The 26,466-nt window shown below is 53.4% G+C and overlaps 1 protein-coding gene across 1 annotated transcript in view; it reads left to right on the plus strand.

The window, feature by feature from the left end:
* PARP1 (poly(ADP-ribose) polymerase 1) overlaps nucleotides 1-26,466 on the plus strand; it is a 153,863-nt gene that overhangs the window by 103,331 nt on the left and 24,066 nt on the right. The window contains exons 18-19 of the mRNA XM_075339063.1: nucleotides 18,912-19,010; nucleotides 25,906-26,058. Of these exons, the coding sequence (XP_075195178.1) occupies nucleotides 18,912-19,010; nucleotides 25,906-26,058 (252 nt within the window). The remainder of the gene's footprint in view (nucleotides 1-18,911; nucleotides 19,011-25,905; nucleotides 26,059-26,466) is intronic.

Raw genomic sequence — 26,466 nt, forward strand, 5'->3', positions numbered from 1 at the left:
GAGATTCCCGAGTTTCGCAGTTCAGGATTCCCATTATCATTAGCTGCCGTTTGGCCTATCTACAGCACCCTGGGTCTTCACGACGGTGATGGTGACTGTCATGGCCATTCTTCGGACCAGAGGCATTCTCTCGTTATCCTTTACCTGGACGACATCCTGATTAAAGCTCCTTCTCCCTCAGCATGTCTGAGAGCTTGTAGATAACCCTGCACACGATTTCTTGTCTTGGCTGGATCATCAAAGAGAAGTTGTCTCTGATCCCGGCCCAATGCAGTATTTCTTCGGCGCTCCATTGGGAGACCCAGACGATTGGGTGTATAGCTACTGCCTTCGGAGGCCACACAAAGTATTACACTAAAAAGTGTAAGGCCCCTCCCCTTCTGCATATACACCCCTCGTGGATCACGGGCTGCTTCAGTTTTATGCTTTGTGCGAAGGAGGTCAGACATCCACGCATAGCTCCACTGTTTTAGTCAGCAGCAGCTGCTGACTATGTCGGATGGAAGAAAAGAGGGCCCATACTAGGGCCCCCAGCATGCTCCCTTCTCACCCCACTTTTGTCGGGTGTTTGTTAAGGTTGAGGTACCCATTGCGGGTACGGAGGCTGGAGCCCACATGCTGCTTTCCTTCCCCATCCCCCCTCGGGGCTCTGGGTGAAGTGGGATCTTACCGGTCTCCAGGCACTGAGACCGGGCTCCATCCACAGACCCGGAGATCCTGCTGGATATGGAGCTGGGTATCGTCAGGGACAGGCCCTGCTACATTAAGGTACTCTGTGTCCCCGTACACATCGCGCACACACACACCAGCATTGCTGGGAGTGCTAGTGCGCCGGGGACAACAGCGTCGAGCGCTTGTGCTATTATTCACTGCAGCTTAGCTGAGTGAATTTATGTGTTAGAAACTGCCGCGCCGGCCGCTGCGGGGTGTTTTACACTGTGGCGCGGCTGGGACTTGTGGTGCGCCGGGGACTTCCGCGCTGGCCGTGCACATAGGACGGCCGCGCTTTTTACTCGAGTCCCCGGCTTTGCGGCCTAGTTTTCGCTTCGTTCCCGCCCCCAGCCCTGCCAGTCAGGGGAGGGGCGGGACGCTGTACAGAAAGTCAGCGCCGAGAGCTGGAGTCTGCTTTGCATTCTCCAGCCCCCTTCACTGGACACAGTGGGACGCCAGTTTCCCGCTCTTGTCTGGGGCACGCCCACGGCCCGCCCCTCTTCACAAGACGCCGGCAGCCATTCCTGCACGCAGTCTGGGCTGGAGAAGGGAGACAAGCTCTGGGCAACCAGTTACAGGATCGGGCGACCACACACCCGCCTTTGGGCGGGCGGTAAGCAGCACCTGAAGTGCTGACCCCACTAATGCCATTTGTACTTTATGCCTAGATGGCTAGACTACAGCAGCAAAAAGCAAGGGTGCTAAGGCACAGGCTTTCTAGGCTGCTTGTATTGCATGTGCTGAAGTGTTCATTTGTACTTTATGCTGGTATGCTATACACTGCACTGTACGGTCGCTATTCTTGGCTATATACTCCTAGATGGCTGGACAACAGCAGCAAAAAAGCAAGGGTGCTAAGGCACAGGCTTTCTATGCTGCTTGTACTGCATGTGCTGAAGTGTTCATTTGTACTTTCTGCTTGTATGCTATACATTGCACTGTACGGTCGCTATTCTTGGCTATATGCTTCTAGATGGCTAGACAACAGCAGCAAAAAAGAAAGGGTGCCAAGGCACAGGCTTTCTATGCTGCTTGTACTGCACGTGATACTGTTCCACACGGCAGGCTCCACTGTCCCCATTGTGTGCAATGCTCCCCTGTAGCATTTGGTCAGCCGGGGTCTCTGCTAGAGGTGGCTAAAGGAACCACCTGTGAACCCTGTCCAGGGACAGGGACGGAGTTGCAGTTTCGGCTGATAGGTCTGTGACTGTGACTAGCATCTTAGAGACTTTGCAGTCCAGACGGACCATGGGCAATGTTGATACGCCCTCATTTGGAACAAATCAGTGCTCCGGGGGGGTCCCATGCATCCCAGGGCGCAGGCTCTGACACGGACGACAGTCCCAGACAGCCTAAGCGAGCTCGCTGGGAGCGGCACTCGGCTTCATCACTGGTTAGGGTCCCAGCGGGACTCTCTGTATGATGAGGCAGACGTAGCTGATCAGGACTCTGCTCCTGAGACCGCTCTCAATCCGGATACTCCGGATGGTGACGCCATAGTGAATGATCTTCTAGCGTCCATCAAGGGAATGTTGGATATTTCTCCCTCAGCTTCTCCGGTGGAGGACTCAGCCTCACAGCAGGAGAAATCCCTTTTCAGTATCTCAAACGTATATTGAGTACTTTTCTGGCCACTCTGACTTCAGAGAAGCAATCCGGAAACACCACACTTATCCAGATAAGCGTTCTCCAATCGTATTAAGGATACACGTTATCCTTTTTTCTCCCTGACGTGGTCAAGCGCTGGACCCAGTGTCCAAAGGTGGATTCCCCTATCTCCAGGCTTGCGGCTAGATCCATAGTTGCAGTGGAAGATGGGACTTCACTTAAAGATGCCATTGACAGACAGATGGTCCTCTGGTTGAATTCTGTCTATGAAGCTATCGGCGTGTCGGTTGCTCCGGCATTCGCAGCCGTATGGGCATTCCAAGCTTTTTCAGCTGGTCTTGCGCACGTGGACACTGTCACATGTACATCTGTGCCGCAGATGGCGTCCTTAACCTCGCAATGTCTGCATTGCGACTTACGCTATTAATGCTGTCCTGCACTCTACGAGCCGTACGTCAGTGGCGGCCGCCAACTCCGTGGTTTTACGCAGAGCCTTGTGGTTGAGGGAATGGAAAGCAGATTCTGCTTCCAAAAAAGTGCTTAACCAGTTTGCCGTTATCTGGTGACAGACTGTTTGGTGAGCGATTGGATGAAATCATTAAACAGTCCAAGGGTAAGGACTCTTCCTTACACCAGCCCAGATCAAACAACAAGAGGAAGGGACAGTCGAGGTTTCGGTCCTTCCCAGGCTCGGGCAGGTCCCAATTGTCCTCGTCCAAAAGGACTCAAAAGGCTCAGAGAGGCGCAGATTCCTGGCAGGCTCAATCACGCCCAAGGAAGGCAGCCGGAGGAACCGCTACCAAGGCGGTTTCCTCATGACGTTCAACTCTCTCTCTCCGCATCCGCGGTCGGTGGCAGACTCTCCCGCTTTGGCGACATTTCGCTGCCACAGGTCAAAGACCGGTGGGTGAGAGACATTTTGTCTCACGTGTACAGGATAGAGTTCTGTTCTCGTCCTCCGACTAGATTTTCAGAACTTCCTCATCTCCCGACCGAGCCGATGCTCTTCTGCAGGCAGAAGGAGTGGTAATCCCTGTTCCTCCTCAGGAACAAGATACGGTTTTTACTCCAATCTGGTTGTGGTACCAAAAAACGACGGCTCTTCCGTTCCGTTTTGGACCTAAACCTGCTCAACAAGCACGTGAAAACCAGGCGGTTCCGGATGGAATCCCTCCGCTCCGTCATTGCCTCCATATCTCAAGGAGATTTCCTAGCGTCAATAGACATCAGGATGCTTATCCCCACGTGCCGATTGCTCCAGAGCACCGGTGTTGGCTACGATTCGTTATTGAAGACGAGCATCTTCAGTTCGTAGCCCTGCCCTTCGGTCTGGCGACAGCCCCACGGCTTTTCACCAAGTTTATGGCAGCAGTGGGAGTAGTCCTGCACTCTCAGGGTCACTCTGTGATCCCTTACTTGGACGATCTACTTGTCAAGGCACCCTCTCAAGAGGCATGCCAACACAGCCTGAACGTGGCGCTGGAGACTCTCCAGAGTTTCGGGTGGATCAGAAACGTTTCAAAGTTAAATCTGACACCGACCCAATCGCTGACATATCTTGGCATGGAGCTTCACACTCTCTCAGCGATAGTGCAGCTCCCGCTGGACATACAGCGTTCACTACAGACGGGGGTGCAGTCTCTCCTTCAAGGCCAGTCACACCCCTTAAGACGCCTCATGCAGAGGCAGTCCTTTTCGCGCAGTTTCATCTGCGTCCACTTCTATAGGACATTCTTCGCCAATGGGATGGGAAGTCAACGTCCCTAGACAGGAACGTACCCCTTTCTCAGACGGGCAAGGACTTTCTTCAGAGGAGTCCACCCTTCAGATCAATGTTCTGGAAATCTGGGCAGGGTATCTTGCCCTGCAAGCCTTCCAGCAGAGGCTGGAAGGCAAACAGATCCGAATTCAGTCGGACGACTTCGCAGCGGTGGCATACATCAACCACCAAGGCGGAACACGCAGTCGGCAAGCCTCCCAGGAAGTCCGGCGGATTCTGATGTGGGTGGAAGACAGAGCATACACCATATCCGCAGTTCACATCCCGGGCGTAGAAAACTGGGAAGCAGACTTCCTCAGTCGCCAGGGCATGGACGCAGGGGAATGGTCTCTGCACCCGGACGGGTCTCAAGAAATCTGTAGCCGCTGGGGGAGGCCGGACGTCGCCCTAATGGCGTCTCGGCACAACAACAAGGGACCGATTTTCATGGCGCGGTCTCACGATCAAAGAGCTCTGGCGGCAGGCGCCTTAGTTCAGGATTGGTCGCAGTTCCAGCTACCCTATGTGTTTCCTCCTCTGACACTGTTGCCCAGAGGGCTACGCAAGATCAGCTCCGATTGCCGCCGCGCCATCCTCGTCGCCCCAGACTGGCCGAGGAGGTCGTGGTACCTGCATCTGTGGCATCTCACGGTCGGCCAACCGTGGGCACTACCAGACCGGCCAGACTTACTGTCCCAAGGGCCGTTTTTTCCATCTGAATTCTACAGCCCTGAACCTGACTGGTAGCCATTGAGTCCTGGATCCTAGCGTCTTCAGGATTGTCTCAAGACGTCATTGTCACCATGAGACGGGCTAGGAAGCCGACGTCTGCCGAGATCCACCACAAGACGTGGAAGATATTCTTATCTTAGTGCTCTGCTCAGGGAGTGTCTCCCTGGACATTTGTATTGCCTACTTTTCCTTCCTTCCTGCAATCTGGTTTGGAAAAAGGTTTGTCGCTCGGCTCCCTTAACGGACGAGTCCCAGCGCTGTCTGTATTCTTTCAGAAGCGCATAGGGCGACTTCCTCAGGTACGCACGTCCCTGCAGGGGGTTTGTCACATTGTCCCTCCGTACAAGAGGCCGTTAGACCCATGGGTTCTGCACAGGGTACTAATTGCTCTCCAGGAGCCGCCCTTTGAGCCTCTGAGGGATGTTTCACTTTCTCGACTTTCACAGAAAGTGGCCTTTTTGGTAGCGGTCACGTCTCTTCAGAGAGTGTCCGAGCTCGCAGCGCGGTCATCCAAAGCTCCCTTCTTGGTGTTTCACCAAGACAAGGTAGTGCTGCGCCTGATTCCGGGGTTTCTCCCTAAGGTGGTATCCCCCTTTTTCTTCGGCGCTCCATTGGGAGACCCAGACGATTGGGTGTATAGCACTGCCTCCGGAGGCCACACAAAGCATTACACTAAAAAGTGTAAGGCCCCTCCCCTTCTGGCTATACACCCCCAGTGGGATCACTGGCTCACCAGTTTTCTGCTTTGTGCGAAGGAGGTCAGACATCCACGCATAGCTCCACTGTTTAGTCAGCAGCAGCTGCTGACTATATCGGATGGAAGAAAAGAGGGCCCATACTAGGGCCCCCAGCATGCTCCCTTCTCACCCCACTTTATGTCGGCGGTGTTTGTTAAGGTTGAGGTACCCATTGCGGGTACGGAGGCTGGAGCCCACATGCTGTTTTCCTTCCCCATCCCCCTGAGGGGCTCTGAGGAAGTGGGATCTTACCGGCCCCCAAGCCCTGAGGCCGGGCTCCATCCACAGACCCATGGAACCTGCTGGATACGGAGCTGGGTACCGTTCAGGGACAAGGCCCTGCGACATTAAGGTACTCTGTGTCCCCGTATGTACAGGCCGCGCACACTCCAGACTTGCTGGGTGTGCTAGTGCGCCGGGGACAGTAGCGCTGCGCGCTGGGGTTATAGTCACTACAGTTTTTCTGAGTGACTTTATGTGTTGGGGACTGCTGCGCCGGCCGCCCCTAGAGCGGCGGCGCAGCTGCGACTTGTAGTGCGCCGGGGACTTAGCGACGCCGTGCTTTTACGACGGCGTCGCTTATAAATTTAGTCCCCGGCTTCTGCGGCCTAGCTCCGCTTCGTTCCCGCCCCCACCCTGTCAATCAGGGCAAGGGAGAGACGCTGTACGATTAAGCAGCGCAGAGGGCTGGAGCCTTATTTACATGCTCCAGCCCTCTCACTGAGCACAGTGGGACGCAGGTTTCCCGCTTTTTGTCTGCACACGCCCAGGGCCCGCCCCTCTCCACAGGACGCCGGCAGCCATTCCTCACATGCAGTCTGGCTGGAGAACGGACACAGGCTCTGGGAGACCCAGACAAGGGATTTCTGGCGACCACACACCCGCGTTAAGCGGGCGGTAAGCAGCACTTAAGTGCTGGCCCCACTTGTGCCACAGTGTTATATTTGTGTACTTTTTTCTCTGTACCATATATATATATATATATATATATATATATATATATATATATATATATATATATATATATATATATATATATATATATATATATATATATATATAGTTGCACTGTAAGGTCGCTTCTTGGCTGTATACCCCAATTGCTCTGAGGAGACGACAACATGTCATCTGTAAAACGCAAGGGTGCCAAGACACAGGCTGTGAGCGCTGCTTGTGCCGCTTGTGGGGCTGATCTACCGGCAGGTTACAATGACCCCCATTGTGTGCAATGTTCGGTCCCTGTGCCACTTCGTCAGCCGGAGTCTATGGTGGTAGTGGCCCAGGCAGAGTCGCCGGTGAACCCAGTCCCGGTGACGGGGACAGAGTTTGCAGTTTTTGCTGACAGGATGTCTGTCACTATGACAAAAATCCTAGAGACCTTGCAGGCCAGGCCAGTTACTCAGTCCATGGACACTGCTGCGGCAATGTTCCCCGGCCCCCCTCAGTTGGAGTTAATCCGTGTTTCGAGGGGGTCCCAGGCATCTCAGCCTGACGGCTCTGATTCAGATGACAGTCCCAGGCAGCCTAAGCGTGCTCGCTGGGAGAGACCCTCCACGTCATCACGTGGATCAGGGTCTCAGCGAGAAGAGTCTCTACATGATGAGACAGAGGAGGGGGATCAGGAGTCTAATCCTGAAACCGCTCTCAATCTGGATACCCCTGATGGTGACGCCATGGTAAATGACCTTATAGGGGCCATCAATAGTCTATTGGAAATTTCTCCCCCTGCCCCTTCTGCAGAGGAGGCAGCTGCATAGCAGGAGAAGTCCCATTTCAGGTATCCCAAGCCTAAACTGAGTACTTTTCTGGATCACGCTGACTTCAGAGAATCAGTCCAGAAACACCATGCTTACCCAGATAAGCGTTTCTCCAAACGTCTTAAGGATACACGTTATCCCTTTCCCCCTGACGTGGTCAAACGCTGGACCCAGTGTCCAAAGGTGGACCCCCCAATCTCCAGGCTTGCGGCTAGATCCATAGTTGCAGTGGAGGATGGGGCTTCACTTAAAGATGCCAATGACAGACAGATGGACCTTTGGTTAAAGTCTGTCTATGAAGCTATCGGCGCGTCGTTTGCTCCAGCATTCGCGGCCGTGTGGGCACTACAAGCTATTTCAGCTGGCCTGGCACAGGTGGACTCTATCATATGTCCAGCAGTGCCGCGAGTAGCGTCCCTAACCTCGCAAATGTCTGCGTTTGCGACTTACGCTATCAACGCTGTCCTGAACTCTACAAGCCGTACCTCAATTGCGTCTGCCAACTCTGTTGTCTTGCGCAGAGCCTTGTGGTTAAAGGAATGGAAAGCGGATTCTGCTTCCAAAAAATGTTTAACCAGCTTGCCACTATCTGTAGATAGACTGTTTGGTGAACAATTGGCTGAAATCATTAAGCAATCCAAGGGTAAGGACTCCTCCTTACCCCAGCCCAGATCAAGCAAACCTCAACAGAGGAAGTGGCAGTCGAGGTTTCGGTCCTTTCGAGGCTCCGGCAAGACCCAATTCTCCTCGTCCAAAGGGACTCAGAAGGAGCAAAGGAGCTCAGATTCCTGGCGGGCTCATTCACGCCCCAAGAAAGCAACCGGAGGAACCGCTTCCAAGGCGGCTGCCTCATGACTTTCGGCCTCATCCCTCCGCATCCTCGGTCGGTGGCAGGCTCTCCCGCTTTTGCGACATTTGGCTGCCACAGGTCAAAGACCGGTGGGTAACAGACATTTTGTCTCACGGGTACAGGATAGAATTCAGTTCTCGTCCTCCGCCTCGGTTCTTCAGAACCTCCCCACATCCCGACCGAGCAGATGCCCTTCTGCAGGCAGTGTGCTCACTAAAAGCAGAAGGAGTGGTGATCCCTGTTCCTCTGCAGGAACAAGGGCAAGGTTTTTACTCCAATCTCTTTGTGGTTCCAAAAAAGGACGGATCGTTTCGTCCTGTTCTGGACCTAAAGCTGCTCAACAAGCATGTGAACGCCAGGCGGTTCCGGATGGAATCCCTCCGCTCCGTCATTGCCTCAATGTCTCAAGGAGATTTCCTTGCATCAATAGACATCAAGGATGCTTATCTCCACGTGCCGATTGCTACAGAGCACCAACGTTTTCTACGTTTCGTGATAGGAGACGACCATCTCCAGTTCGTAGCTCTGCCATTTGGTCTGGCGACAGCCCCACGGGTTTTCACCAAGGTCATGGCGGCAGTGGTAGCAGTCTTGCATTCTCAGGGACATTCGGTGATCCCTTACTTAGACGATCTACTTGTCAAAGCACCCTCTCAAGAGGCATGCCAACACAGCCTGAATGTGGCGCTGGAGACTCTCCAGACTTTCGGGTGGATCATCAACTTTTCAAAGTCCAACCTGGCACCGACTCAATCACTAACGTATCTTGGCATGGAGTTTCATACTCTCTCAGCGATAGTGAAGCTTCCGCTGGACAAGCAGCGGTCACTACAGACAGGGGTGCAGTCTCTCCTTCAGGGTCAGTCGCACCCCTTAAGGCGCCTCATGCACTTCCTAGGGAAGATGGTGGCAGCAATGGAGGCAGTCCCGTTCGCGCAGTTTCATCTGCGCCCACTTCAATGGGACATTCTCCGCCAATGGGACGGGAAGACAACTTCCCTAGACAGGAAAGTCTCCCTTTCTCAGACGGCCAAGGACTCTCTGCAATGGTGGCTTCTTCCCACCTCATTATCACAGGGAAGATCATTCCTGCCCCCTTCCTGGGCAGTGGTCACGACAGACGCGAGTCTGTCAGGGTGGGGAGCAGTTTTTCTCCACCACAGGGCTCAAGGGACGTGGACTCAGCAGGAGTCCACGCTTCAGATCAATGTTCTGGAAATCAGGGCAGTGTATCTTGCCCTATTAGCCTTCCAGCAGTGGCTGGAAGGAAAGCAGATCCGAATTCAGTCGGACAACTCCACAGCGGTGGCATACATCAACCACCAAGGAGGGACACGCAGTCCGCAAGCCTTCCAGGAAGTCAGGAGGATTCTGATGTGGGTGGAGGAAAGAGCATCCACCATATCAGCAGTTCACATCCCGGGCGTAGAAAACTGGGAAGCAGACTTCCTCAGTCGCCAGGGCATGGACGCAGGGGAATGGTCCCTTCACCCAGACGTGTTTCAGGAAATCTGCCGCCGCTGGGGGGTGCCGGACGTCGACCTAATGGCGTCGCGGCACAACAACAAGGTCCCGACCTTCATAGCGCGGTCTCGCGATCAAAGAGCTCTGGCGGCAGACGCCTTAGTGCAAGATTGGTCGCAGTTCCGGCTCCCTTATGTGTTTCCACCTCTGGCACTCTTGCCCAGAGTGTTACGCAAGATCAGATCCGATTGCGGCCGCGTCATACTCGTCGCACCAGACTGGCCGAGGAGGTCGTGGTACCCGGATCTGTGGCATCTCACGGTCGGCCAACCGTGGGCACTACCAGACCGCCCAGACTTACTGTCCCAAGGGCCGTTTTTCCATCGGAATTCTGCGGCCCTGAACCTGACTGTGTGGCCATTGAGTCCTGGATCCTAGCGTCTTCAGGATTATCCCAAGGAGTCGTGGCCACCATGAGACAGGCTAGGAAGTCCACTTCTGCTAAGATCTACCACAGAACGTGGAAGATTTTCTTATCCTGGTGCTCTGCACAAGGAGTATCCCCCTGGCCATTCGTGTTACCTGTTTTCCTTTCCTTCCTGCAATCTGGGTTGGAAAAGGGCTTGTCGCTCGGCTCCCTTAAAGGGCAAGTCTCGGCACTATCCGTGTTTTTTCAGAAGCGTCTAGCACGACTTTCTCAGGTGCGCACGTTCCTGCACTGGGTATGTCATATCGTACCTCCGTACAGGCGGCCGTTAGATCCGTGGGATCTAAACAAGGTCCTTGTTGCTCTCCAGAAGCCGCCTTTCGAGCCTCTGAGGGATGTGTCACTTTCTCGACTCTCACAGAAAGTGGCCTTTCTGGTAGCGGTCACATCTCTTCGGAGAGTGTCTGAACTAGCAGCGCTGTCATGCAAAGCTCCTTTCCTGGTGTTCCACCAGGACAAGGTAGTGCTGCGCCCCATTCAGGAGTTTCTCCCTAAGGTGGTATCCTCTTTTCATCTTAATCAGGATATCTCCTTGCCTTCCTTTTATCCGCATGCAGTTCATCGGTATGAAAAGGATCTGCATTTGTTGGATCTGGTGAGAGCACTCAGAATCTACATTTCTCGCACGGCGCCCCTGCGCCGCTCGGATGCACTCTTTGTCCTTGTCGCTGGTAAGCGCAAAGGGTCGCAGGCTTCCAAGGCCACCCTGGCTCGATGGATCAAAGAACCAATTCTTGAAGCCTACCGTTCTGCTGGGCTTCCGGTTCCATCAGGGCTGAAGGCCCATTCTACCAGAGCCGTGGGTGCGTCCTGGGCATTACGACACCAGGCTACGGCTCAACAGGTGTGCCAGGTAGCTACCTGGTCGAGTCTGCACACTTTCACCAAACATTATCAGGTGCATACCTATGCTTCGGCGGATGCCAGCCTAGGTAGAAGGGTCCTGCAGGCGGCAGTTGCCTCCCCGTAGGGGAGGGCTGTCTTTGCAGCTCTAACATGAGGTATTTCTTTACCCACCCAGGGACAGCTTTTGGACGTCCCAATCGTCTGGGTCTCCCAATGGAGCGCCGAAGAAGAAGGGAATTTTGTTACCTACCGTAAATTCCTTTTCTTCTAGCTCCTATTGGGAGACCCAGCACCCGCCCTGTTGTCCTTCGGGATTTTTGGTTGTTTTTCGGGTACACATGTTGTTCATGTTGAACGGTTTTCAGTTCTCCGACGTTACTTCGGAGTGAATTTGTTTAAACCAGTTATTGGCTTTCCTCCTTCTTGCTTTTGCACTAAAACTGGTGAGCCAGTGATCCCACTGGGGGTGTATAGCCAGAAGGGGAGGGGCCTTACACTTTTTAGTGTAATGCTTTGTGTGGCCTCCGGAGGCAGTGCTATACACCCAATCGTCTGGGTCTCCCAATAGGAGCTAGAAGAAAAGGAATTTACGGTAAGTAACAAAATTCCCTTCTTCATCTCAGTCAGGATATCTCCTTACCTTCCTTTCTTCGTCGCTCCATTGGGAGACCCAGACGATTGGGTGTATAGCTACTGCCTCCGGAGGCCACACAAAGCATTACACTAAAAAGTGTAAGGCCCCTCCCCTTCTGGCTATACACCCCCAGTGGGATCACTGGCTCACCAGTTTTCGGCTTTGTGCGAAGGAGGTCAGACATCCACGCATAGCTCCACTGTTTAGTCAGCAGTAGCTGCTGACTATATCGGATGGAAGAAAAGAGGGCCCATATAGGGCCCCCAGCATGCTCCCTTCTCACCACACTTGCGGTTTGTAAGGTTGAGGTACCTATTGCTGGTACGGAGGCTGGAGCCCACATGCTGTTTTCCTTCCCCATCCCCCTGAGGGGCTCTGAGGAAGTGGGATCTTACCGGCCCCAAAGCCCTGAGGCCGGGCTCCATCCACAGACCCATTGAACCTGCTGGATGTGGAGCGGGAGTGCCGTTCAGGGACATGGCCCTGCACCATTCAGGTACTCTGTGTCCCCGTACACACAGGCACAGCACACTCCAGACTTGCTGGGTGTGCTAGTGCGCCGGGGACAGTAAAGGGTTACAGTCACTGCAGCCTAGCTGAGTGACTTTATTTATTGGGAACTACCGCGCCGGACGCTCCGGGAGCGGCGGCGCGGCTGGGACTTGTAGTGCGCCGGGGACTTAGCGCCGACCGCGCTTTTACGGCGGCGGCGCTTATAAATCCAGTCCCCGGCTTTTGCGGCCTAGCTCAGCTTCGTTCCCGCCCCCACCCTGTCAATCAGGGTAGGGGAGAGACGCTGTACAATCAGCAGCGCCGAGGGCTGGAGCCTTATTTACATGCTCCAGCCCTCTCACTAGACACTGTGGGACGCCGGTTTCCCGCTCTGACTTGGGGCACGCCCACGGCCCGCCCCTACTCACACGAGCTGGAGAAGGACGCCGGCAGCCATTCCTGCAGCCCGAGCTGAGAGAACGGACTCTGGGCAACCAACAGGACTAGGGCGACCACACACCCGCTTATAGGCGGGCGGTAAGCGGCACCTGGGGTGCTGACACTAAATACCGCAGTTTGTCTATTTGTATTTTAAGTACACTGCATAGGTCGCTATTTTGGGCTATATGCCCTCTTAGATGGCGACACATCAGCAGCAGGAAAGCATGGGTGCTAAGGCACAGGCTTTCTATGCTGCTTGTATTGCACGTACTGAAGTGTTCATGTGTATTTATGCTTGTATGCTATACACTGCACTGTACGGTCGCTAGTCTTGGCTATATTCGCCATAGAATGGCTAGACTACAGCAGCAGAAAAGCAAGGGTGCTGAGGCACAGGTTTTTTTCTATGCTGCTTGTATTGCAGGTGTTGCAGTGTTCATTTGTACTTATGCTTGTATGCTATACATTGCACTGTATGGTCGCTATTCTGGGCTATATTCCCCTAGATGGCTAGTCTACAGCAGCAGAAAAGCAGGCTTTCTATGCTGCTTGTATTGCATGTGCTGCAGTGTTCATTTGTACTTTATGCTTGTATGATATACATTGCACTGTACGGTCGCCATTCTTGGCTCTATAAGTCGGCAGCAGCATATAAGCAACACAGGCTTTCGATGCTGTTTTTGCTGCATGTGATACTGTTCCACGGCACTGCTCCCCATTGGGTGCAATGCTCCCCTGTAGCACTTGGTCAGCCGGGGTCTCTACTTGACGTGGCCAAAAGAACCACCTCTCAACCCTGTCCAAGGACAGGGACGGAGTTGCAATGGGATAGAGACTTGCAGTCCGGACAGGCCATGGGCAATCTGGATCATTGCTCCCTGGCCACCCTCACTTGGAATAAAATCGGTGCTCCGGGGGGGTCCCAGGAGGCTCTCTGTATGGTGAGGCAGACGTAGCTCATCAGGACTTTGATCCTGACACCGCTCTCACTCCGGATACACCGGATGGTGACGCCATAAGGAATGATCCTATAGCGTCCATCAATGGAATGTTGGATCTTTTCTCCCTCAGCTCCCCCAGCGGAGGAGTCAGCTTCACAGCAGGAGAAGTCCCATTTCAGTAGCTCAAACGTATATTGAGTATTGTTCTGGCCACGCTGACTTCAGAGAAGCAGTCCAGGAACACCACGCTTCCCAGATAAGCGTTTTCTCCAAACGTATTAAGGATACATGTTATCACTTTCCCCCTGACGTGGTCAGGCGTTGGACCCAGGGTCCAAAGGTGGATTCTCCAATCTCCAGGCTTGCGGCTAGAGCCATAGTTGCAGTGGAGATGGGACTTCACTTACAGATGCCATTGACAGACAGATGGACTCTGGTTGAAATCTGTCTATGAGGCTATCGGCGTGTCGGTTGCTCCGGCATTCACAGCCGTATGGGCACCCTAAGCTTTTCAGCTGTTCTTGCGCAGCTGGTCTTGAGCACAGGTACATCTGTGCCGCAGGGGCGTCCGTAACCTCGCAATGTCTGCATTGCGACTTACCCTATTAATGCTGTCCTGGAAGGACAGTCGAGGTTTCGGTCCTTCCCAGGCTCGGGCAGGTCCCAATTGTCCTCGTCCAAAAGGGCTGAAAAGCCTCAGAGGGGCTCAGCTGCCGGCCGGGCTCAATCACGCCCAAGGAAGGCAGCCGGAGGAACCGCTACCAAGGCGGTCTCCTCATGACTCTCAGCTCTCTCATCTTTCCGCATCCGCGGTTGATGGCAGACTCGCTCGCCTTTGGCGACATTTAGCTGCCACAGGTCACAGACCTGTGGGTGAGGGACAGTGTGCCCACGTGCACAGGACAGAGTTCTGTTCTCGTCCTCCGACTCGATTCTTCAGAACGTCCCCACCTCCCCACCGAGCAGATGCTCTTCTGCAGGCAGAAGGAGTGGTAATCCCGGTTCCTCTTCAGGAACAAGACACGGTTTTCCTCCAATCTGGTTGTGGTGCCAAACAAGGATGGCTCTTTCCGTTCCGTTCTGGACCTAAAACTGCTCAACAAGCACGTGGAGGCCAGGCGGTTCCGGATGATACCCTCCGCTCCGTCATTGCCTCAATGTCTCAAGGAAATTTCCTAGCATCAATAGACATCAAAGATGCTTATCTCCACGTGCCGATTGCTACAGAGCACCAATGTTTTTCTACATTTCGTGATAGGAAACGACCATCTTCAGTTCGTAGCTCTGCCATTCGGGCTGGCGACAGCCCCACGGGTGTTCGCCAAGGTCATGACGGCAGTGGTAGCAGTCTTGCACTCACAGGGACACTCTGTGATCCCTTACTTGGACGATCTACTTGTCAAGGCACCCTCTCAAGAGGCATGCCAACTCAGTCTGAATGTTGCGCTGGAGACTCTCCAGACGTCCGGGTGGATCATCAACTTCTCAAAGTCAAACCTGTCACGACCCAATCACTAACGTATCTTGGCATGGAGTTTCATACCCTCTCAGCGGTAGTGAAGCTTCCGCTGGACAAGCAGCGGTCACTACAGACTGGGGTGCAGACTCTCCTTCAAGGTCAGTCGCACTTCTTAAGACGCCTCATGCACTTCCTCGGGAAGATAGTGGCGGCAATGGAGGCGGTTCCGTTTGCGCAGTTTCATCTGCGTCCACTTCAATGGGACATTCTCCGCCAATGAGACGGGAAGTCAACATCCCTGTACAGGAAAGTATCCCTTTCACAGACGGCAAGGACTCTCTGCAATGGTGGCTTCTTCCCACCCCATTATCACAGGGAAGATCCTTCCTACCACCGTCTTGGGCGGTGGTCACGACAGACGCGAGTCTGTCAGGGTGGGGAGCGGTTTTTCTCCACCACAGGGCTCAGGGTCCGTGGACTCAGCAGGAGTCCACCCTTCAGATCAATGTTCTGGTAATCAGAGCAGTGTATCTTGCCCTACTAGCCTTCCAGCAGTGGCTGGAAAGAAAGCAGATCCGAATTCAATCGGACAACTCCACAGCGGTGGCATACATCAATCACCAAGGGGGGACACGCAGTCGGCAAGCCTTCCAGGAAGTCCGGCGGATTCTGATGTGGGTGGATGCCACGGCCTCCACCATATCCGCAGTTCACATCCCCGGCGTAGAAAACTGGGAGGCAGACTTCCTCAGTCGCCAGGGCATGGACGCAGGGGAATGTTCCCTTCACCCGGACGTGTTTCAGGAAATCTGTCGCCGCTGGGGAAGGCCGGACGTCGACCTAATGGCGTCCCGGCACAACAACAAGGTCCCAACCTTCATGGCACGGTCTCGCGATCAAAGAGCGCTGGCGGCAGACGCCCTAGTGCAAGATTGGTCGCAGTTCCGGCTCCCTTATGTGTTTCCACCTCTGGCACCCTTGCCCAGAGTGCTACGCAAGATCAGATCCGATTGCAGCCGCGTCATACTCGTCGCCCCAGACTGGCCGAGGAAGGCGTGGTATCCGGATCTGTGGCAGCTCACGGTCGGCCAACCGTGGGCACTACCAGACCGACCAGACTTACTGTCCCAAGGGCCGTTTTTCCATCGGAATTCTGCGGCCCTGAACCTGACTGTGTGGCCATTGAGTCCTGGATCCTAGCGTATTCAGGATTATTCCACGGGGTCGTTGCCACCATGAGACAGGCTAGGAAGCCCACGTCCGCTAAGAACCACAGAACGTGGAGGATATTCTTATCCTGGTGCTCTGCTCAGGGAGTGTCTCCCTGGCCATTTGCATTGCCTACGTTTCTTTCTTTCCTACTATCTGGGTTAGAAAAAGGTTTGGCGCTCGGCTCCCTTAAAGGTCAGGTATCGGCGCTATCCGTCTTTTTTCAGAGGCGTTTGGGCACGCCTTCCTTTGGTGCGCACGTTCCTACAGGGGGTTTGCCATATCGTTCCCCCGTGCAAGCGGCCGTTAGATCCATGGGATCTGAACAGGGTACTAGTTGCCCTCCAGAAGCCGCCCTTCGAGCCTCTGAGGGAGGTTTTCACTTTCTAGACTATCCCAGAACGTGGCTTTTCTGGTAGCGATCACATCTCTTCGGAGAGTGTCTGAGCTGGCACCGCTGTCATCCAAGACTCCCTTCCTGGTCTTCCACCAGGACAAGGTAGTGCTGCGCCCCATTCAGGAGTTTCTCCCGAAGGTGGTATCCTCTTTTCATCTTAATCAGGATATCTCCTTGCCTTCGTTTTGTCCTCATGCAGTTCATCGGTATGAGAAGGATTTACATTTGTTAGATCTGGTGAGAGCACTCAGAATCTACATTTCCCGCACGGCGCCCTTGCGCCGTTCGGATGCACTCTTTGTCCTTGTCGCTAGTCAGCGCAAAGGGTCGCAGGCTTCTAAGGCCGCCCTGGCTCGATGGATCAAGGAACCAATTTTTGAAGCCTACCGTTCTGCTGGGCTTCCGGTTCCATCAGGGCTGAAGGCCCATTCAACCAGAGCCGTGGGTGCTTCCTGGGCATTACGACACCAGGCTACGGCTCAACAGGTGTGCCAGGCAGCTACCTGGTCGAGTCTGCACACTTTCACCAAACATTATCAGGTGCATACCTATGCTTCGGCGGACGCCAGCCTAGGTAGAAGAGTCCTGCAGGCGGCAGTTGCCTCCCCGTAGGGGAGGGCTGTCTTCGCAGCTCTAACATGAGGTATTTCTTTACCCACCCAGGGACAGCTTTTGGACGTCCCAATCGTCTGGGTCTCCCAATGGAGCGACGAAGAAGAAGGGAATTTTGTTACTTACCGTAAATTCCTTTTCTTCTAGCTCCTATTGGGAGACCCAGCACCCGCCCTGTTGTCCTTCGGGATTTTTGGGTTGTTTCGGGTACACATGTTGTTCATGTTGAACGGTTTTTCAGTTCTCCGATATTACTCGGAGTGAATTTGTTTAAACCAGTTATTGGCTTTCCTCCTTCTTGCTTTTGCACTAAAACTGGTGAGCCAGTGATCCCACTGGGGGTGTATAGCCAGAAGGGGAGGGGCCTTACACTTTTTAGTGTAATGCTTTGTGTGGCCTCCGGAGGCAGTAGCTATACACCCAATCGTCTGGGTCTCCCAATAGGAGCTAGAAGAAAAGGAATTTACGGTAAGTAACAAAATTCCCTTCTTTGTCCTCATCCAGTTCATCGATATGAACTGGATTTGTATTTGTTGGATCTGATGAGAGCGCTCAGAATCTACATTTCCCGCACGACGCCCCTGCGTCGCTCGGATGCACCCTTGGTACTTGTCGCTGGTCAGCGCAAAGGGTCGCAGGCTTCCAAATCCACCCTGGCTCGATGTATCAAGGAACCAATTCTTGAAGCCTACCGTTCTGCTGGGCTTCCGGTTCCATCAGGGCTGAAGGCCCATTCTACCAGAGCCGTGGGTGCGTCCTGGACATTACGGCACCAGGCTACGGCTCAGCAGGTGTGCCAGACGGCTACCTGGGCGAGTCTGCACACCTTCACCAAGCGTTATCAGGTGCATGCCTACGCTTAGGCGGATGCCAGCCTAAGTAGAAGAGTCCTGCAGGCGGCGGTTGCCTCCATGTAGGGAAGGGCTGTTTTTACAGTCCAAACTTGAGGTATTAATTTACCCACCCAGGGACTGCTTTTGGACGTCCCAATCGTCTGGGTCTCCCAATGGAGCGCCGAAGAAGAAGGGAATTTTGTTACTTACCGTAAATTCCTTTTCTTCTAGCTCCTATTGGGAGACCCAGCACCCGCCCCTGTTCCTTCGGGATTTTTTGGTTGTTCGGGTACACATGTTGTTCATGTTGAATGGTTTCGGTTCTCCGATGTTCCTTCGGATTGAATTGTTTAACCAGTTATTGGCTTTCCTCCTTCTTGCTTTTGCACTAAAACTGAAGCAGCCCGTGATCCACGGGGGGTGTATATGCAGAAGGGGAGGGGCCTTACACTTTTTAGTGTAATACTTTGTGTGGCCTCCGGAGGCAGTAGCTATACACCCAATCGTCTGGGTCTCCCAATTGGAGCTAGAAGAAAAGGAATTTACGGTAAGTAACAAAATTCCCTTCTTTCCTGGGAATGTTGTTTGACATCTCACGCGCAAGGGTCTTCCTGCCTGAAGACAAATACATAGTGTTAGCATTGTATACCCATGGTTTTCTGTGTCTCCCAATGAAGTCTCCAAGAAAGATAGATATTTTACTAGGAGTAGCCAACATCTTCTTTTCTGGCACTGCTCAGCTCTGCATCGGGAGGTGACTACGTCTTGGGCCATCTCCACTTTTTTCTTTCAATCCTTGCCTTGTTTTCATGAAATCCCAAACCTGGGGAACTTCCTAGACCCCAGGTTGTCAGCAGACCTTAGGAGTCAACTATGAAGAAGGGTTTGCGGTGTACATTTTGCATGAAATGTGTAAATCTTTGCACTTTTCTCTCGTTACAGGTGGTTGACAAAGATTCTGAGGAAGCCAAGATAATCCATCAGTATGTCAAGAACACGCACGCCGAGACCCACAACGCGTACGACCTGGAGATCCTTGATGTGAGTGGTTTACTAACTTTTCTTCTTAAGGTCTCGCGACCGTGTCTTTTGAGCAGCTCCGTGCACTTGTTGGCATTACGGATGGTTTCAGGAAGTATGTGCCTTGCGTACACCTTGAACACTAGTGTTCGCTCATCTATGAGGAGCATTGCCCATGATGTGACTTAAGCCGGATTCACTATGGTGCATGGAGCACAATGCGGGGCTGCTGACCTGAACTCGTCAGCCTCATACAGTATATATCCAGGGACCCCTGCAAAACAGAGGTACTAGTGCATGCTGTGGCACTATACGCTCGCACCGCGCTGTTAAATCTTTTGTGATGTTCGCCTTTGCGTTGCATCCTCAATGGCTGCACCTTTTATTTTGCAACGCTTTTTGGCTAAACCTTCCTTCTTTCATTGTTGTATCAAGCACAGCGCTTCCTTGTGGTTGTTTCCGGTATTGCTGCTGCATTTCTGGAAGCCCTTGTGTGTGTGTGTGCGCAACATGATGAACCTGTTCTGCTCTGCAAGTTTATGGCAGAACCTATTATGTTTTAAAGCTGCTGTTTCTTCGGCGCTCTATTGGGAGACCCAGACGATTGGGTGTATAGCACTGCCTCCGGAGGCCACACAAAGCAATTACACTTAAAAGTGTAAGGCCCCTCCCCTTCTGGCTATACACCCCCAGTGGGATCACTGGCTCACCAGTTTTCTGCTTTGTGCGAAGGAGGTCAGACATCCACGCATAGCTCCACTGTTAGAGCCAGCAGCTACTGCTGACTACAATCGGATGGAAGAAAAGAGGGCCCATATAGGGCCCCCAGCATGCTCCCTTCTCACCCGCGGTTGGTGCTTGTAAGGTTGAGGTACCTATTGCTGGTACGGAGGCTGGAGCCCACATGCTGTTTTCCTTCCACATCCCCTGGAGGGCTCTGTGGAAGTGGGATCTTGCCGGCCCCCAAGCCCTGGGGCCGGGCTCCATCCACAGACCCATAGAACCTGCTGGATTGGGAGCGGGAGTGCCGTTCAGGGACAAGGCCCTGCAACTTTCAGGTACTCTGTGTCCCCGGCAGGCACGGACACTCTCAGGGCTTGCTGAGCGTTGTAGTGCGCCGGGGACAGTGGCGCTGTACGCTGGGGGTTAGGTCACTGCAGCTTTGCTGAGTGACGTTGTGTATTGGGAACTACTGCGCCGACCGCTCCTAGAGCGGCGGCGCAGCTGCGACTTGTGGTGCGCCGGGGGCTTTGCGCCGACCGCGCTTTTACGGCGGCGGCGCTTCTAACTTTAGCCCCCGGCTTCTGCGGCCTAGCGCCGCTTCGTTCCCGCCCCCACCCTGTCAATCAGGGTAGGGGAGAGACGCTGCTCAATTGGCAGCGCCGAGGGCTGGAGCTTTATTTACATGCTCCAGCCCTCTCACTAGGCACAAGGGGAAGCAGACTTCCCGCTCTTCGTCGGTGTACGCCCAGGGCCCGCCCCCCCTCTCCACAAGGACGCCGGCAGCCATTACACATGCGATCTGGCTGGGGAGAGGCAGCAGGCTCTGGGAGACCCAGACTAGAGGGATTTCTGGCGACCACACACCGCTCCTAAGCGGGCGGTAAGCTGCACAGTAGTGCTGGCCCCACTAGTGCCTCAGTGATATATAGTGTACTTTTGTCTTGGTACCATATATATATATATATATATAGTTGCACTGTAGGTCGCTTCTTGGCTGGACACCCTGTACTGCTCTGAGGAGGCAGCAACATGTCATCCGCAAAACGCAAGGCTGCCAAGGCACGGGCTGTGTGCACTGTTTGTACTGCATGTGGGGCTGATCTACCGGCAGGCTCCAATGATTCACATTGTGTGCAATGTTCAGTCCCAGTGGCACTTCGTCAGCCAGAGCCTATTGTGGTGGTAGCCCAGGCAGAGACGCCTGTGAACCCTGCCCCGGTGACGGGGACAGACTTTGCAGTGTTTGCTGATAAAATGTCTGAGGCTATGACAAAAATCCTGGAGACCTTGCAGGCCAGGCCAGTTCCTCAGACCATGGACACTGCTGTGGCTATGCTCTCTGGTCCCCCTCAGCTGGAACTAATCCGTACTTCAAGGGGGTCTCAAGCATCACAAGCTGAAATCTCTGACTCAGATGACAGTCCCAGGCAGCCTAAGCGAGCTCGCTGGGAAAGACCCTCCACGTCATCACACTGCTCAGGGTCTCAGCGAGAAGAATCTCTCTGTGATGAGACTGAGGACGGTGATCAGGATTCTAATCCTGAGGCCCCTCTCAATCTGGATGCCCCTGAGGGTGACGCCATGGTTAATGACCTTATATCGGCAATTAATAGACTGTTGGATATTTCTCCCCCAGCTCCTTCAGCAGAGGAGGCAGCTGCACAGCAGGAGAAGTTCCATTTCCTGTATCCCAAGCGTAAATTAAGTGCTTTTTTGGACCACTCTGACTTCAGAGAATCAATCCAGAAGCACGACGCTCATCCAGACAAGCGTTTCTCTAAACGTTCTAAGGATACCCGTTATCCTTTTCCCTCTGAAGTAGCCAAACGCTGGACCCAGTGCCCAAAGGTGGATCCCCCAATTTCCAAGCTTGCGGCTAGATCCATAGTCGCAGTAGAGGATGGCGCTTCACTTAAAGATGCCAACGACAGACAGATGGACCTTTGGTTGAAATCTGTCTATGAAGCTATCGGCGCGTCGTTTGCTCCAGCATTCGCGGCCGTGTGGGCACTCCAAGCTATTTCAGCTGGTTTAGCACAGGTGGATGCTATCATACATCCAGCAGTGCCACAGGTGGCGTCCCTAACTTCGCAAATGTCTGCGTTTGCGACCTATGCTATCAATGCTGTCCTAGAATCTACGAGCCGTACCTCTATGGCGGCCGCCAATTCTGTGGTTTTGCGCAGAGCCTTATGGTTAAAGGACTGGAAAGCAGATGCTGGTTCCAAAAAATGCTTAACCAGCTTGCCATTATCTAGAGACAGACTGTTTGGTGAGCCATTGGCTGAAATCATAAAACAGTCCAAGGGTAAGGACTCTTCCTTGCCACAGCCCAGAGCAAGTAAACCTCAACAGAAAAAGTGGCAGTCGAGGTTTCGGTCCTTTCGAGGCTCGGGCAAGCCCCAATTCTCCTCGTCCAAAGGGACTCAGAAAGGACAAGGGAGCTCAGATTCCTGGCGGGCTCACTCACGCCCCAGGAAAGCAAATGGAGGAACCGCTTCCAAGGCGGCTACCTCATGACTTTCGGCCTCCTCCCTCCGCATCCTCGGTCGGTGGCAGGCTCTCCCGCTTTTGCGACATTTGGCTGTCTCAGGTCAAAGACCGGTGGGTAACAGACATTTTGTCTCGCGGGTACAGAATCGAGTTCAGTTCTCGGCCTCCACTTCGGTTCTTCAGAACCTCCCCACACCCCAACCGAGCAGATGCCCTGCTGCAGGCGGTGGACTCTCTAAGAGCAGAAGGAGTCGTGATCCCTGTCCCCCCTCTAGAACGGGGGCGAGGATTTTACTCCAATCTCTTTGTGGTTCCAAAAAAGGACGGCTCCTTCCGTCCTGTTCTGGACCTAAAACTGCTCAACAAGCATGTGAACGCCAGGCGGTTCCGGATGGAATCCCTCCGCTCAGTCATTGCCTCAATGTCCCAAGGAGATTTCCTAGCATCAATAGACATCAAAGATGCTTATCTCCACGTGCCGATTGCTACGGAACACCAACGCTTTCTGCGCTTCGTGATAGGAGACGAACATCTTCAGTTCGTGGCTCTTCCATTTGGTCTGGCGACAGCCCCCCGGGTGTTCACCAAGATCATGGCAGCAGTGGTAGCAGTCTTGCACTCTCACGGACACTCTGTGATCCCTTACTTGGACGATCTACTGGTCAAGGCACCCTCTCAGGAGGCATGCCAACTCAGCCTGAATTTTGCACTGGAGACTCTCCAGGCGTTCGGGTGGATCATCAACTTCCCAAAGTCAAATCTGTCACCGACCCAATCACTAACGTATCTTGGCATGGAGTTTCATACTCTCTCAGCGATAGTGAAGCTTCCGCTGAGCAAGCAGCGGTCACTACAGACAGGGGTGCAGGCTCTCCTTCAAAGTCAGTCGCACTCCTTAAGACGCCTCATGCACTTCCTCGGGAAGATGGTGGCGGCAATAGAGGCGGTTCCGTTTGCGCAGTTTCATCTGCGTCCACTTCAATGGGACATTCTCCGCCAATGGGACGGGAAGTCGACATCCCTGGACAGGAAAGTCTCCCTTTCCCAGACGGCCAAGGACTCTCTGCAGTGGTGGCTCCTGTCCACCTCATTATCACAGGGAAGATCCTTCCTACCACCGTCCTGGGCGGTGGTCACGACAGACGCGAGTCTGTCAGGGTGGGGAGCAGTGTTTCTCCACCACAGGGCTCAGGGTACGTGGACTCAGCAGGAGTCCACCCTTCAGATCAATGTTCTGGAAATCAGAGCAGTGTTTCTTGCCCTACTAGCCTTCCAGCAGTGGCTGGAAGGGAAGCAGATCCGAATTCAATCGGACAACTCCACAGCGGTGGCATACATCAATCACCAAGGAGGGACTCGCAGTCGGCAAGCCTTCCAGGAAGTCCGGCGCATTATGATGTGGGTGGAAGCCACGGCCTCCACCATATCCGCAGTTCACATCCCCGGCGTAGAAAACTGGGAAGCAGACTTCCTCAGTCGCCAGGGCATGGACGCAGGGGAATGGACCCTTCACCCGGACGTGTTTCAGGAAATCTGTCGCCGATGGGGAAGGCCGGACGTCGACCTAATGGCGTCCCGGCACAACAACAAGGTCCCAACATTCATGGCACGGTCTCGCGATCAAAGAGCTCTAGCAGCAGACGCCCTAGTGCAAGATTGGTCGCAGTTCCGGCTCCCTTATGTGTTTCCACCTCTGGCACTCTTGCCCAGAGTGCTACGCAAGATCAGATCCGACTGCAGCCGCGTCATACTCGTCGCTCCAGACTGGCCGAGGAGGGCGTGGTATCCGGATCTGTGGCATCTCACGGTCGGCCAACCGTGGGCACTACCAGACCGACCAGACTTACTGTCCCAAGGGCCGTTTTTCCATCGGAATTCTGCGGCCCTCAACCTGACTGCGTGGCCATTGAGTCCTGGATCCTAGCGTCTTCAGGCTTATCCCAAGGGGTCGTTGCCACCATGAGACAGGCTAGGAAGCCCACGTCTGCTAAGATCTACCACAGAACGTGGAGGATATTCTTATCCTGGTGCTCTGCTCAGAGAGTGTCTCCCTGGCCATTTGCATTACCTACCCTTCTTTCTTTCCTCCAATCTGGGTTAGAAAAAGGTTTGTCGCTTGTCTCCCTTAAAGGGCAAGTCTCGGCGCTATCCGTCTTTTTTCAGAAGCGTCTAGCACGACTTTCTAAGGTGCGCACGTTCCTACAGGGGGTTTGCCATATAGTTCCCCCGTACAAGCGGCCGTTAGATCCATGGGATCTGAACAGGGTACTAGTTGCCCTCCAGAAGCCGCCCTTCGAGCCTCTGAAGGAGGTTTCACTTTCTAGACTTTCACAGAAAGTGGCTTTTCTGGTAGCGATCACATCTCTTCGGAGAGTGTCTGAGCTAGCAGCGTTGTCTTCCAAGGCTCCCTTCCTGGTCTTCCACCAGGACAAGGTAGTGCTGCGCCCCATTCAGGAGTTTCTCCCGAAGGTGGTATCCTCTTTTCATCTTAATCAGGATATCTTTTTGCCTTCGTTTTGTCCTCATGCAGTTCATCGGTATGAGAAGGATTTACATTTGTTAGATCTGGTGAGAGCACTCAGAATCTACATTTCCCGCACAGCGCCCCTGCGCCGTTCGGATGCACTCTTTGTCCTTGTCGCTGGTAAGCGCAAAGGGTCGCAGGCTTCTAAGGCCACCCTGGCTCGATGGATCAAAGAACCAATTCTTGAAGCCTACCGTTCTGCGGGGCTTCAGGTTCCATCAGGGCTGAAGGCCCATTCTACCAGAGCCGTGGGTGCGTCCTGGGCATTGCGACACCAGGCTACGGCTCAACAGGTGTGCCAGGCAGCTACCTGGTCGAGTCTGCACACTTTCACCAAACATTATCAGGTGCATACCTATGCTTCGGCGGACGCCAGCCTAGGTAGAAGAGTCCTGCAGGCGGCAGTTGCCTCCCCGTAGGGGAGGGCTGTCTTGCAGCTCTAACATGAGGTATTTCTTCACCCACCCAGGGACAGCTTTTGGACGTCCCAATCGTCTGGGTCTCCCAATAGAGCGCCGAAGAAGAAGGGAATTTTGTTACTTACCGTAAATTCCTTTTCTTCTAGCTCTTATTGGGAGACCCAGCACCCGCCCTGTTGTCCTTCGGGATTTTTGGTTTGTTTGCGGGTACACATGTTGTTCATGTTGAACGGTTTTCAGTTCTCCGATGTTACTCGGAGTGAATTTGTTTAAACCAGTTATTGGCTTTCCTCCTTCTTGCTTTTGCACTAAAACTGGTGAGCCAGTGATCCCACTGGGGGTGTATAGCCAGAAGGGGAGGGGCCTTACACTTTTTAGTGTAATTGCTTTGTGTGGCCTCCGGAGGCAGTGCTATACACCCAATCGTCTGGGTCTCCCAATAAGAGCTAGAAGAAAAGGAATTTACGGTAAGTAACAAAATTCCCTTCTTTCTGGATATCAGAGAATTGTCCTATACTTTAATCCCTCTGTATTATGTGAACAGAGTTTTAGAAAATTCACAAATTTCCTGCAAAACCTAAAAAAAAGAATAATTTGGCCACATTTTGGATGTGGTTTGCGGCCGCAGGTCACATAGAAATGGAGGCCCATATTCGGGGCATGTAGAGGGAGGTGCTGGTCCGCGCCATCAAGAAGGGAACTAATCAGTCTTGAGTTTTCTGATGTTTTTGTAATTTTTTTTTCCTGTAAAATACAGATTTTCAAGATTGCGAGAGAAGGAGAGGGTCAGCGGTACAAGCCGTTCCGACAGCTACACAACCGCCAGCTGCTCTGGCACGGCTCCCGCACCACCAACTTTGCGGGAATCTTATCCCAGGGTCTCAGGATCGCTCCGCCGGAAGCGCCTGTTGTGAGTACATGCGAGCGGAGGAAGAAATCGGACATATATATTCTACAATCCGGGGGTTACATGCAGTGCCATTGTGGGGCCCCCAACCTGCCGGGGACACAGATCCTTGTCTGCATACCCGCAGCTCGGTGCTGCCATCTCTGGGGTTACGGATGTGGCTGGAAATCGGATGATGTAGTGTGAGATGTGCACAATGGCTCATTTATGGGTCAGGTGGAGACCGCTTGGTGCATATGCATGTGTCTACTTTTGGGATACAATTCCCCTTTTCTCCACATTGCACTTTTCAAACATCTAGGACATTTCTTTGGCGCAGTGTGCCATAAGTGACCACTTTATTATTTCTTTTGGAAATGGTTTGATATCACACTGGTCCTCTTGCCCAGAAAATATGTGCACCCCCTGCTC

The sequence above is a fragment of the Anomaloglossus baeobatrachus genome, chromosome 3 (assembly GCF_048569485.1).
Source record: "Anomaloglossus baeobatrachus isolate aAnoBae1 chromosome 3, aAnoBae1.hap1, whole genome shotgun sequence".
Classification (NCBI taxonomy): domain Eukaryota; kingdom Metazoa; phylum Chordata; class Amphibia; order Anura; family Aromobatidae; genus Anomaloglossus; species Anomaloglossus baeobatrachus.